The 15,106-nt window shown below is 38.7% G+C and overlaps 1 protein-coding gene across 2 annotated transcripts in view; it reads right to left on the bottom strand.

Moving 5' to 3' along the window:
• Positions 1–10,283, bottom strand: part of LOC110200923 (stonin-2) — a 140,355-nt gene extending 130,072 nt beyond the window's left edge. For both annotated transcript variants that reach the window (XM_020976326.2, XM_020976327.2), the window contains exons 1-2: positions 10,039–10,283; positions 7,894–8,169 (exon numbers count right to left, since the gene is read on the bottom strand). In XM_020976326.2, coding sequence (XP_020831985.1) covers positions 7,894–8,169; positions 10,039–10,126 — 364 coding nt within the window. In that variant the 5' untranslated portion in view covers positions 10,127–10,283. The remainder of the gene's footprint in view (positions 1–7,893; positions 8,170–10,038) is intronic.
• Positions 10,284–15,106: the final 4,823 nt, after the last annotated feature.

Genomic DNA, 15,106 nt, shown 5'->3' with positions numbered 1-15,106 from the left:
TCTTCAACATGCTGTTGGATTTACTACAAAGGAAGTGCTGAGTTGGAAACCAGGGAAGATTAAGGATAGTCTAGAAGATATTCCTCAGTCAAGTTCCTTGCTGTGAAATTACTCTCTGTTCCTATTTCTTAGTGCATGGGAGGACAATAAGCTATTGCATAACTCACTGAGACAACACTCGAAATCCAAGAAAAGGCAAGTAGAGATCCACTCTCATTCTTTCAAATATTGGTTTAAGCTAAATAGAATATGCATTCTTCAGAAAGGCACAACCTAGAGAAAATCACTTTTAAGACATTTTTATCAGAACAAATCATTGTTAATAAAAAACCCATTTCCTGAGGTAGACACTGGAACAGAATGCTCCAGGCAGACAGAAAATGCAAGCAGCATGGAGTATGTGGAATAGAAGGAACAGAATCACACTCAAAGAGGAAAAGAAGGATTCTCCTCTTATTAATCTTAATGGTAATACTGAAAAGATGAAAAAGCTCCCAAAGATTGTTACTTCTTTTTTTAACTTTACCCCTCTTTGCATGCATACAACCCATACATCCAAAAGCTCCAGGACCTTTCTATACTATATACCAAATATTCTACCTGTCAAAAGCCACTTGAATTCACAACTACCACTAGGGGAAAAAGTCTTAGTTAGCTTTAGAACGCAAGCCCCCTGAAGGCCAAGACTGTCTTCATGCGTATTTGCATTCCTAGCACTTACCTAGGAATGGTGCCTAGTGGGCACTGTTGTTGTTGTTCAGTCATTTTTCAGTGGTGGCTTACTCTTCATGACCCCTTTTGTGGTTTTCTCGGCAAAGATACTAGAGTGGTTTGCCATTTCCTTCTCCTGCTCATTTCACAGATGAGGAACTGAGTCAAACAAGGCTAAGTGACTTGCCCAGGGTCTGAGGCCAGATTTGAACTCAGGAAGATGAGTCTTCCTGACTCTAGGTCTGGTACTCTATCCACTGTGCCACCTAGCTGCCCTGCCTAACACTAATAAGTACTTAATAAATGCTTATTAGTAATTCCAAAGGACCCACGATGAAAAATGCTATCCACCTCCAGAGAGAACTTATGAACTCTAAGTGCAGATTGAAGCACACTTTTTTAAAACTTAATTTTTCTTGTTTTTATTGTGTGTGTTTTCTTTTTCAACGTGGTTAATATGGAAATATGTTTTGCATACCTTCACATGTATAATCAATATTGCCTCCTCAAGGGGTGGAGGGGAGGGGAGTGAGAGAACTTGGAATTTAAAATTTTAAAAGGTAAATGTTTAAAAATGTTTTCACAGGTAACTGGGAAATGTTTAATAAACAAAAATATATTTAAAAATAAATGCTTGTTGACTTTATTTAAGTAAAGGTGTACACCAAATGGTCTTGAAAGACTGGTTTGAAGTGAATTAACAAGATAAACAGAAAGGAAAACTTTTTAGGGAAATGAAGACTGAAGAAGTACCAATGAAAATTTTATATTATATTATCTTAAAAAAAACCAATTTGGACATTTTATTTTTTAAAGTTTATCATTGTATTTTTTTTATATAACACTGACTTTCCCTAGAAGCCTTCCCTACAGTGAGCCCTTCCTTGTAACAAAGAAAAAGCCGACATAGTAAATAGCAACCAACGAAGCCACTAAGAGCACAGGCCACATTTCACGTTTATGGTCCTGACCTGTTTCCTGAAAGGAAGGTATGTTTCGTTATCAGTTCTCCAGCACTGCCTGCTCATTATCATTCTTTAGAGTCTGGCTTATTCTTACCTTTACCAGCTACTTTTATTCATGATAGCAGCTTGTGAGAGGAATTCTATATGATAGAAAGTTCTTGAGGAATCTGGGTTTTTACCTTCATTTTTTTTTTCTTCTTTGCTGGTGATAAGATAGCAGGAATTTCGTTAGTTGATAACTGTTCTACACCTTTACTTGTATACCATAACCAACCCCCCCCCCATTCCCTTGTCATTTTGTTCACAGAAATGTATTTTCATTTTCCTCTGCAGTTACTAGGTCTTTTAAGTATTGATTTCAGGATTAGAAATTTTACATGATTCAGAATTGTATCCAGCAATTGGGACATTTTAACTTTTTCACGATGGTGACGACTTACCAAAAAAACCTCTATTATACACGTCACATCTTCATTATGCCTCCCTGCTCCCCCCTTGTACCTCCCCCTTATCCTCCGGCACTCCCCCCTCCCTTTTGAGCTTCTTCCTTTAGTGTATTGTCTTCCCCCGTTAAGTTGCAAGCTCCTTGAGGGCAGGGACTATATCCACAGCTCAGCACAGTGCCTGACAGAAAGTAGGTGCTTAATAAACTTTTTTTTTTATTATATTGTTTCTAATCCAGTAACCTCTACTGGGATTTTTTCGAGGATACATCTAGGTTTATGAAATCATCAGGAAAACCAGAATCCTATTTTCATTTCTTACTATTACCACCACAACAGTTGCATACTTTGAATGTGCCATCAACAATCAAATAATTTTCAAGTTCAAGCTTTACTATTGTAATCTGAAAGTTGTCATTTCCTAGGAGTACAGAGGAAAGAAAATGAGATTGGGAATCAGAGGACCTGGGTTGGAATCCCAGCTCTTTTCCTTACTAGCTATGTGACTTGGGGAAAATCACTTCGCCTCTCTAGCCTTTGGTCTCCTCCTCTATAAAGTTGGACTACAGGATATCTCAAGTTCCTGACAGCTCTAAATCCTATGATCTGATGGCCATTGACTGAGTAAAATTTTCTCCCAGTTCTCTACATCAGGAATAGTTAGGAGAGTAGGGAGACATTCATCATTCAGGAGCTGGCCTAAAGAAAAGTGTATTATTTCTTCTTCTTTCCTCATCCTCACCCAATTATAAACTCCCTCTTCTCTCAAGAGATCAAGAAAAAGTCATCAAAAGGCATATGATAGGGGCAGGTAGGTGGCACAGTGGATACAGCACCAGCTCTGGAGTCAGGAGGACCTGAGTTCAAATCCAGGCTCAGACCAAACACTTGACACTTACTACCCTGGGCAAGTCACTTAACCCCAATTGCCTTGAAAAGAAAACAAAAAACAAAATAAAAGGCACATGATGAGCATTAAGAGGGATCAGAGGCCATTACAACCAACTTGACAGTACTTTAATAGTAATCATACTAGTCAAGAATCTTCTGCCTTCACAATATTATATATTATAAATATACATATCTTTATATATGCTATACGTGAGCATCTCTCTCTTCTCTCTCTCTCTCTCTCTCTCTCTCTCCTCTCTCTCTCTCTCTCTCCCCTCTTTCTTCCCCCCCCCACTCCATGACAGGCATGGTGTCAGAAAGATCTGAGTTCAAATCTAGCCTCAGACACTTACTAGCTAGTGCAAGTCACTTAATATCTGTTTGCCTCACTTTCCTTACCTGTAAAATGGAGATAATGATAGCACCTACTTCCTAGGGTCAAATGAGATAAAAATTGTAAAGCACTTAGTACAATGTCTGGCACTTAGTAAATACTTTATAAATGTTAGCATATGTATGTATGTTTAAATGTATATGAACGTGTGTATGCATTATACATATGTTCTACATGTGTACATATATGTTTATGCATACATATACATATATATTCCTTGTACATCCTTCAGGCTCACACCAATAAGGGACATTTAGCCTACTGGGCAGGGACAGCCACAAAATGGGAGCAATTAAATCAGAGAAACAACCCAGCAGAGCCACATATAGCTCACTCTCTGCCTTTCCTTTTGGAAAAGTCTAAATGTCAATGTTCCTGGAGAAGTATAATTATTATTCCAATTTTCAAAAAAGGGAGGAGGGTATACTCTGCACAGTACGAATCAATGAGCTTTACTACTCAAATCTGTGTTCTCATCAATGTAGATATTCTCTCCAGCAATGGAAGCTGCAATGTATTTCATGCCTACCCACCCTTGGCAACTGTTGTCCATGTCTTTCCATAAGTTCCACACAAGAGGATCCACCCAACACACTAGGAGCTCTCTTTGCTTTTTCTTAACATCACTAGGAAACTACTACTACTACTACTACTACATGCTAGCTTGTACCCGGCATCACTCAGGCTGGATACTTGTGAGCCTTAACCTTATCTCATGCCCAGCCTTCCTTTTCAATGATACATATCTTTACTCCAGTTCCTTACAGTTTCTTATTTGTTATGTGTTGCAGCCTGCTCTCATCCACCTCTCCACTGCCCTTTGTGATATTCATTTAATTCTTCACAGACTGTGTACTATTCCATGACTCATGGCTGGTGGAATATTGCCATGAAAAAGATGGTCCTATGTTCCTGGGAAAAGTTTAAGGTCATTAATGGAGCACTGCAAGTTTTCCCGAAGACAATCCAACATGCTCTCCTCCTATTTAATTCTTGGCCCAATTCCTTGTCCATTTGTACTGTCTGTCCCAAATATGTATGTAATGGGGATTATACCCCATTGAGTATACACAGAACTGCCCTGCCTGCTTCCAGCCACTATGGGTGCTGGCTCAGCTGTTTTAGGAAGACAAAGTGGTCTCCTTAGCCCTATGATAGCAGTGACGGTGGAACACATCAGTTAAAAAGGAGAGACAGCTTCTGGCTTACTTTCTAGGTGGCATGGTATAATTCTGGGACTTCCTGTGAGAGGTGGGGAAGAAAGAACCTTCAACCTGTCAATATGGCAGCTACTCCACATGGAAGCCAGAGCTGGGCTCAGCTCAGTGAGCTTGAGTCTAGGCTTCTGGTTGCCTCTTCTGCTTTGTTTTTCTTTGTCTGATAGTAGGTGACCAAACAGCAGTCATGAGATGGATGTGTCCAGCTTCAGAGGCTACATTGTGAGTTTCAGAGGTCTCAAGATCTGGGTCTCTTGGTCAGAGCTGACTGGTAGATTTGCCAGAAGATATGACCTGAAGGACTTGGCAGAGCTGAAGTAACATATAAAGTGCCTATTCAGAAGTCCCTCAGACTGTATCATGACTTGACGTTTTATGTATCAGCCTTCACAGAGAGTATATAAATCATTATTTACTTTATCCTGTGATGTTAAAAAAAAGACATGACTAAAAATAATTAAAATATTCTACATATTTTAAACCACTGACATGCCTGGGTTGGTCTGTCTGACACAAGTCTCTCCCCACTCTGGTTCATCCTCCATTTAGCCACTAACGTGATTTTCCTGAAGTGCAAGTCTGACCATGTTACCCCCCTACTCTATAAACACCAGTGGCTCCCCAATATCTCCAGTATCAAATATAAAATCCTCTGTTTTATGTTCAAAGCCCTTCATACCCTCCCCTCTTCCAGTCTTACAACCTCTGTGTATTCTTTGATTCAGTAACACTGGTCTTCTTGCTGTTCCATGAAGAAGACAATGTGTCTCTGAGTTCTAGGCATTTTCTCTGGCTATACCTCATTCTTCCTCATCTGTTTCCCAGTTTCCTTGGCCTCCTTCAAGTCCTTCCTTCAGCTAAAACTCCACCTTCTACAGGAAGCCTTTCCTTATCCCTCTTAATTTAGCACTTTCCTTGTTAAATGCTGCCTATTTGCCTTTATATAGCTTTTGCACATATTTGTTTGCTTGTGGGTCTTCAAGGGCAGAGACTGTCTTTTGCCTTTCTTTTTATCCCTAGTAATTAGAACAGTGCCTGGCCCATAGTAGGTACTTAAATGTTTGTGGAATAACTGACTAACATTATTTGCCTCTCCAAGGACAGCCTGAATCATTTTTACATTTAGCTAAAACTTCTTTATTTCTTCTGGTTTTGTTTAAATCAAGAATGTCAAGATCAGTATGATTCAGCGCCACTATTACTGCAGAAGTGGCACAGATCTGAGGATAATTTTGTATTTTTGTTTCATGGGTTGCCATGGCCAGAGAATTTATCAAGCAAGGAATCATACAGTGGTGATAAGCCTCTCCACATTTAGCTGCACTGACCCTTGGGGGGAAGGGAAGTCATTCTATTGGCAGGACTGTTCCACCATGAAAATAATTGCATCTTAGGCAGAAACACCTGTTCAGAGGATAGAAAGGTTAAATAAATTCTATGAAGAACTCAATAAGGCTGTCAGAGTTAAATCAACAAATACTATGCTCCTCAGGAACTACAAAGCAAAGAAAGGAATAGATGACAAGAAATTTGTTAGGATATGCAGCATGTCCCTAAAGTCATAGTTCAATTTTAAGCTTTAATAGTTTATGGTTTAAAGACAGTCTGGTGGTACTCTAAATTGTAAAATCCTTTAAGCTTTAATAGCTTAAAGCTGCACTAACACTTTTGGGACGCCCAGTATAGATCAGGAATAAAGAATGAAAGAAACCAAAGACTTGTAGGCTGTGTATGTATTTCTTTGAGAAAACAATTGGTAGGCAAAGGTGCACATTGTGCACACCACACAACATCACAGAAATAAAACTGATTATGTTGTAACATGCAAGAAACAACTCATTACTGATGTGGAAGTCATTCCTGAATCAGCTGTCTACACAATTACCACCAACTTGCTACAACAAGCAAAAAACTCCAGATTGTTGAAGTATTTTTGAGGACTACAGGTATGCTGTTGCCCTAGGCGCTATGGACGAAACAGCTGCAATACACAAAAAAAGATGAGTAAGGCATAATTCCAGCACTTACAAAATATTTACTATCTAATTCAGCAGGAGTTGAGTGGGTAATAATTCCAGTGCCTAGTGGACTGATGCATATCTTTATACATACATACTTCAAGGTTCTCTGTGGTTCCTCCCTGTTGCTGTTGAGTAGTGTTTGACTCTTCATGACCTCTTTTGGGGTTTTCTTGGCAAAGATACTAGAGTAATTTGCCATTTCCTTTTCCAGCCCATTTTTACAGATAAGGAAACTGAGGCAAACAGGGATAAATGACTTGCCCAGGGTCACACTGTTAGTAAGTGTCTGAGGCCAGATTTGAACATATGGAGATAAGTCTTCCTGATTCTAAGCCCAGTCCTCTATCCACTGCCCCACCTACTTGCCCTGGGTCCTCCTCTACCAATATAGATTCAACCTTTCTACACTTGAGAAGATAGCCTTCATGAGCTCCTGTGGATGAATAAATTCAACAGCTTTCCAAACTTCTCATGATAAGCAAATTAGATAAGCAAGCCCTCAGATGGCAGACCCACAGTCTGTCACCAGGCCCTTATAATGACAGCCTTCCTTGGGCAGCTAGGTGGAACAGTGGATACAGCACCAGCCCTGGAGTCAGGAGGACCTGAGTCCAAATCCAGCCTCAGACACTTGACACTTACTAGCCGTGTGATCCTGGGAAAGTCACTTAACCCTAGCCAAAACAGTAGTAATATTAATAATGACGGTGTTCCCGGTTTTCTTTATATGTATCTGTAGGTGTTGCATCCCTGCAGTAGAACCTTTGCTGCTTGGTTACAGGGCTGTTTCGTTTGTCTTTGTCTTCCCAGCATTCGGTACCAAGACTTGTACATTGTAGGTGCTTAATAAGTTTTTGTTGAATAGAAATGGATTGGTAGGACCTTCTGAGGCTTTTGCTTTCCTAAATAAGCCCTTAAGAACTATGGATCAGATTGAGGCATTGGAGTAAGATTTCAGTAGATTCACAGAGATGTGTTTACAAACACAATTAGCAGTCAAAGCCAGGAATAAAGGATTCAAGAAGACAAGGGTTTGTCTCATTACACAATTTGCTTAAATTAACAAAAGCTAGTTTCTTGATGAAACCAAATTAGATCTGTGTGCAGCCCTCAATGTGGTTGATTAATTCAATATTTTCAGACAGGCAAAATCAGGAGCATCAGTTATATTCATACAGAACCCTTTCCCATAGAAGAAACTCTCAAGGAAGTTTAGTATCTAATTTTTCTTACAATTCTGACCAGCCTCACCTGTTTCTTTGTGAGTTGTCAAAGTGCTGGTCCATTGTGTATCTTCTTCAAATTGAACCCAGGTGCTAATGGCGGAGGCCAAATCAGATTTGGGCTGCATGACGTTGTCAGGTGGGGATGATGGCTCTGAGATGAGACCCAGCTTCTCTGAGCTATCACCCTGCTCTGAGTGAGAGAGGTCCTGAGATTCTCCATCGACTGTCTGGTTTTCCCCAGAGGAACTCTCTGACCTGTCTGAGGAAGAAGACAGCCCTGTAACAAGATTCTCAGGGCCACCTGAAACAGAGAGAAAATGCAGATATTTCAGTATAATCCACTGTTCTGAACTATTTAAAGAAGACAAAAGAGACAGAGAAGGGGAAAGTACGGCTATACACAAGCTATAAGGATTTCTAATAAAGAAACTGGAGGTGGGGTAGGCAGTAGGAACACACCTACTCATCCAGTTCTATACTAACGTGATAGTTCTCTCCTAATGGATCAAGGTTAAAATATTACACATATAGTATAATGACTAACATATTAACATTCAAATAGTGCTCTGACTAAAACTCCCTAAGTAAAAAAGGATTTTAGCAAAATTAAAGTAAAGCAAAGGAAATGAGGAACCTAGGGAAGAGAACATGAAAGTTTCCCCTAAGTATCTCAAGGACACTTCATGTGGAAGAGGTATCAGACACAGGATCATAGATTTAAGAGGTGAAAAGGACCTTGGAGGTAACTGAGTTCAACCTCTTCATTTTACAGATGAGGAAACTGATGCTCAGAGTTGTTAAGCAGCTTGCTAAAGGTCAAACACCTGAGTGCTTAAGGCAGGCTTCAAACTCCAGTCTTTCTGACAGCAAGGCTAGAGCTCTGTCCTTTACACAACTCTAATTCTTATGTCCTGCATGGTCCCAGAGGGCAGAATTAGGAGCAATGAGTAAGAGAGTAAGAGAATTAGGAGCAATAGTGGAAGTTAAAATGAGAGTTTTGGGTCTGGTGTCAGGAAAAATTTCCTAAAGGTTAAAACTATCTAAAGGTGGGATGGTCTGCCTTAGAATGTAGTATGCCCTGCCCTCTGCTCCCTCATTGTAAGTCTTCAAATAAAGCCTAGATAACTACTTCTCAGTTGTGTTTAAGTGGACATCTTTTTCGAGATATGAGTCAGTCTAGATGAACAGTGATGTCTCTTCCAACTCTGAAATTCAGTCACTTTGTAAAGTTCTCTCCTGAGCTTTAAACTTCCTGATAACAGGACAAAGTCATTAATAAGTAACAGATTTTTCTTAAAAGCAAGATGAGACCCCTATCTTCAATTAAAAAACAAAACAAAACATAAAACAAAAAAAATTTAAAATCATAATCCAAAAGAAAAAGACCCACTCGTATTCAATTAAACCCATTAAGTTCTGTCACAGAGATGACTAAATAGTAAAGGAATAACAATAAATAATGGCAGCCATTTTAGGACCAAGTGATTTGGGCCAACTAAAGTTTACTAGACATTGTCTTGACACATAATCCTGTGTTGAGGGAAAAGTTATTTAACATCTCTATGTACTAGTTTCTTTTTTTCTTTCTTTTTTGGCAAGGCAATCAGGGTTGAGTGACTTGCCCAGGGTCACACAGCTTGTAAGTGTCAATTATCTGGTCACATTTGAACTCAGGTCCTCCTGACTTCAGGGTCAGTACTCTGTCCACTTCATCACTTTGCTGCCCCTCTGTGTACCAGTTTCACAAACAGAACAGAAGAAGGATTACAATAGGCAGGATAGCTACATTACTCAGGAAAATAACTGCACAATGCAATCATCTGTAAAATTATCTCTACTATCCCTTCCAACTCTAGCTCCTATGATCCCATGATGATGAAATGCTCTACTACAACAGAGCTTGTAGAAAGAGAACAAATTTCTTACTGTTCAGAAGTGAATTTGGTCTTTCAGGTTATCATTTGGTGTCACAGAAATGCAGATACCCTATCCTATCTAGGCTACTAAATGGAAGAGTTCATGGATCTCTTTCTAGTGACCAATTTACATTATTTTAATAGTAGGACCAAGCCATGGATGGCAAAAACTGAAGTACTAGAAGCAACAAAATATAGGTCATGATTTGTTAGTCTTTTTTTTTTTAACTCTAGGAAATAACTGGAGACTTTACCTTCTGAAGTAACGGGAAAGAGTGACTCCTCAGTGAAAGATACCCACTCAGACTGGTGGGTGGCGATGACATTGCTAAGGGTCGTCATACTAGAGAGGCATCTTTCCACAGCTGATTTCAATGAGACCCTTTGGCAATATCTTGGTGACAGGAAAGTTGTAAACGATGCACCCAAACAGCCAAGAGTAATAATCACTTCTTAGAGACAGATCCTTCTTTCTTCAGGCTTCCCAATGGAGTGAAAACACCCTGTCCAAAAAAAAAAAAAAGGAATACTGAAATTACATATGAAGACATTTTCAGAAATGAACAATGTACCAATTTGTTTTGCTCAGCTATACTTGTTATTAGGGAGCACTTTTGCTTGGGAAGGTGTGAGTTAGTGGGTATATACAAAGATAGGAATAGAGCCAGGGATTGGACTTCTTATTTTGTTGGCATAGGTAACTCCAAAGTGAGGGAACTTGCTCTATCAATGAAGGTTGCTACCTCTGTTGTCTAGAACACTAAGCAGGGTCACAGAGCCAGGACCTGGCAGACAGAGGACTTGGACCTAGGTCTACTCTGGTTTCCAGTTCAGCTCTCAACTACATCATGCTTTCTAAGTGATTAGATGGGAAAAAAAAAAGAAAAAGCAAAGAGTATTAATACTAAAATACAATGAAGAAATGGCTCTCTAGGAAGGAGACACGGAGGAGAACATGGACAATGCAAAAAAAAGTCAATGAAAGTCTATTACAATATACTAAAAAAGCAAAAATAAGTCCCAAAGAGGTTATATATAAATAAGACTTTTGTTATAATCTTGTTATGTTTAATATGTGCTTTTTTCCAAAGGAAACTAACATAAGTTCACAGATTTCTATATAATCCTCTTTTTTTTTTGTTCTTTGCATATGGAAATGTTTGTACTTATGGATAATTAAGTTCATCATAAAAATAATTAAACATAAATGAGACAGACATAAGGCTCTACTTTTTAAAAAAAACTCACAAAAGTGAATCATTTGAAGATGATGAACTAACCCAACCCAAGAAAACATTCAGCTTATTTTAATCCTCATCTTGTTCCCTTGTGTCATATTAGGCGTCATACCTCAAAAAAATTAGCCTTTAAATCAGCTTTGTTTTTTTAAAAAAAAAAGTCCACAAATTTTACTAAGCTGCCAAACATTTTAATTAACTTATTAATCTCCCAAGGATATAATTTGTATCATTATAATCTTCCATTAACTTTACAATTCCAAGGGCCGTATACTTTTCAATACACTTTGACATTCTCTTGACAGATAGTAAAATAAAGTCAAGTCTTCTCCGTTATTCATTCAGCATTGTAATTGCATTTGTCAGGTAGCAATTTGCAAGACTGATTTAAATCTGTGGCACAATCTACTGAAGTTTAAAGACAAAAAGTGTCCCGATAGTTTTGCCAAGCATGCTTCACACGTAAGAGCCCACTACATGCTCACTCATATTGGACCTAAAAAACTTCTAACCCTATTGGCACAGCTGGGTTAAGAGTTACATACTAGTGACTAGGCACATAAAATGAGAGTAAGGAATGAAGGCAGCTGCCACAAAAGACAGAAGCTATAGGAAAATAGGCTGTGTCAGGCAAATAGTCAGATTCTTAAAACCTGCATTTTGCTTTGTAATCCAATACTGACATCCCCACCCCCACCCCTTTCATCCTGACATAAATCTATATTCCTGCAATTAGTTTCTCACTTCTGCCTCAACTCTGGATTTTGGACAGCTGGAGCAACTCTTTCTGGTACCACGGGTCGGGGCGGGGGTGGGGGTGGGGGGCAAGGTGGCATGGTGAATAGGATCCTGGACTTGGAGGCAGAAGACCTGAGTTCACATCCTTACTCCAAAACATACTAGCTACAGCAACGAGAATCAAATTACTTAACTTTTGAGTCTCAATTTCATTATTTATAAAATAAGGATAATAGAATTGTTGTGAGGATCAAAAGAAGTAATATTTGTAAAAGGTATTTGGCAAACAGAAATAACAAGATGGTGCTTTGGACACTTTGTCCTGCTTTCAAGAAGCATTATATGCCAAATGGAGAGCAATTATAGTTAAATCCATAAAAAGAAGAGAGAACTGCCACAAGCTAAAAAATCCTTATGAATCGAATTAACAACAGGAAAATGTCAATCACTGATTTAGTACCCTACCTAACCAGCCCATCCCTCCTCCATCCCCCCATAAGCTTGTGCTGGGGGCCCATATTGAGATCTCCTTCAGCAACCTTTGAAGACATGCCCTATCCTCTGACTCATTTCTTTTCTAGAAGAAATAAAAAAAACTAGTAATTTAAGTAAAATCCCTAACCTAGGGAAACTGTTGGCAAAAGACAGACAGGGAGTTGTGGGAAGGAAGAAAGAACCTTCTGGGAATAAAATTGCATAAAAGTAGCATAAGCAGAACCAAAACCTAAACAAGGTTTTGATGTAAAAAGGCAAAGGGATTAATTTTCTTTTTTACAATATTAAAGATACAAATGGAGGAAACCACAACCTGACTCTATATTGTTATTTTAAATGTGAATGGACTAAATAATCCAAAAAGTGGAAAGATGCCACAATACCAGAAGCAGGCCCCAAAGCACCCAGTGGTCAACTAGAACCAGGAAGGACAGCTCTGAGTATGCCCTCTGTGACGGCCTTCATAACATGTACACAATTAACAGAAATATGTAAGATCAAAGCCATATTGCAACAGATAAGTGGACAAAGGATACTGGTACAGTGAATAGAGCACTGGGTCATAGACAAGAAAACCTGAGTTCAAGTTTGGCCTCAGGCACTTAGTAGATGTGTGACCTTGGGCAAGTTACTTAACCTCTCTTTGCCTCAGTTTCCTCAAGTATAGCACCTCCTTGCAGAGTTACTGTGAGGATCAAATGAGATGATATTTGTAAAAAGTGTTTTGTATAGAGCCAGTCACATAGCAGCACAATATAAATGCTAATTCCTTTCACTTTCCTCATCATATTAAATAGTGTTTCAAATCACTAATAATAATAAAAATGTAAATCAAATCAACCCTAAGGTTTCATTTCACACCCAGGAAACAGGTAAAGATGGCAAAAATTGGAATACTCAGTGTTGAAAGAATTGTAGAAAGATGGGCACACTAATTCATTATTGGAGCTTATATTTTTCCAACCACTCTGGAAAGAAATTTGGAATTATGCAAATAAAATAGCTCAAATGTCCATATCCTTTGATTCAGAGTCTAGGTATATAACCCAAAGGGAAAAGACAAAAAGAAAAGCCTTGCGTGTGATAAAAAAGAAGAGCCCTGTATATATTGGCAGCAGCACCAAAGAACTGGAAAACAAAGTTGATGCCCATCAAATGGGAAATGGCTACATACATTACTATACATGAATATAATGGAATATTACTATGCTGTAAGAAATGATGAATACAGAGGAAGCATGGGAAGATTTGCATGAACTGGTGCCAAGTGAAGTAAATAGAACCAGGAAAACAATATACACAATGACTATGACAACAAAATAATTTCAATTAAATATTGTAAAATTATTATAACCAAGTTTGGATTCAAAGAAGAATCATGAGACACCTTCCCCTGTTTCTTTGCAGAGGTGAGGGATTGTGAGTATAGAACAGCTGTATAAAATGTTACACTGTTTCAATTTTTTAGTTTTCGTTTGGTTTTGATTCTTTCCCCTCCCCACACAAGATAGCTCTCTTGGAGGGAGAGAGTAAATATAAGGGTTACATTGGGAAATAGGTGATGTAAAATATCAATAAAAGTGATTTTTAAATGTTTTGGAAAAACCCTAAAATGGTATAAATGTAAAGTATTATTATTACTAATACAGCCTGGTAGTTTGGTTTATACTTGTTTAGATTCAGTTCAGTGGAGATTTGATGTTATCACCAAGTTCCATGGTCCAGGAGCTGAACAGAGTTGAAGAACTTTCAGATTTTTTTAAACTTTTACTCCAATAGCACTTTAATGTCAAGAAATATTTTGTTGTTGTTGAGTTTCTTTTGAAGCTTGGAATTCATTCATTTACTTATGTTGGTAATTAACACAATAACAGTCTGATAAATAACTGCAAATGAAGCCAAGGTGAAGTGTCTTCCATTATTAAATTTGTTATACTAATTTCAAGATATTTAATAACTAGATAAGTCTAAATCAGGCAGTTGCTACTGAAAAACCATAATCTTTGGGCTAGAGTTGAAAAACAGAAAACTATCATCTAAAGCAGTGGTCTCCAAATCAGACTATGTGATCGATCAATCAGAAAGTGAGAAGATAGGCTGCTCCTATGCTCCACAATGGCCAATCACAGAGCTTGTCTACAACATAACCACACTAACTCTTATCCCCTGATACTCCTCCAAGTCTTCCCTCTCTTTCTTCTGTACAAACTCCCAACCTCCTTCGGGTGATCTAGGCTTGGGCCACTACTCAGGGTAATTATAAGGCCAGGCCAGCAACAGCAGCAGCAGTTATACAGGTTTCATTGGGAAATTCCTCCTTTCCCCCAAACCTCAGTTTACCCATCCCCAAATCTCAGATTTCTTGTGACAGCTAAAGGCAAGGTCTCAAAGGGCAGACTCTAAAATCCAGGCCATGGAATTGATGGTAAATAAGAGCTCTGCTTCCCTAACTTTCACTTTGGGTGAGACAGAGAATTTGAGCAGACATGGATGGATTGCAGTAGATTATATTTCACCTCAAACTCACCCCTCTTCCAAACTTCTCTTGTGGGACCACCACCATCCAGCCACCTACCCTTCCAGTCACCTAAGTTCACGACTTTGGTGTCATTTTCAACTCCTCATTCTCCTGCATCCCACAAATCCAATGTTGCCAAACCTTATTGCTATGTCTATCTCTCTCAATTTTGTCTTCTTTTTCTTCACACAGACACCATCTTTGTTCAGGCCCTCATGACCTCTTGCCCTAGACTATACCCAAGTCTCCCTACTTCAATCTCTCTTCTGCATAGATTATAAAGTGACTTTTCCAAAAGTATAGGTCTAGCATTGTAACTCTCCTACTCAATAA

The sequence above is a fragment of the Phascolarctos cinereus genome, unplaced genomic scaffold, assembly GCF_003287225.1.
Source record: "Phascolarctos cinereus isolate Bilbo 61053 unplaced genomic scaffold, phaCin_HiC Scaffold_3;HRSCAF=262, whole genome shotgun sequence".
NCBI classification, from domain to species: Eukaryota; Metazoa; Chordata; class Mammalia; order Diprotodontia; family Phascolarctidae; genus Phascolarctos; species Phascolarctos cinereus.
The sequence above is the reverse complement of the archived record's forward strand: the minus strand, read 5'-3'. Positions and strand labels throughout refer to the sequence as shown.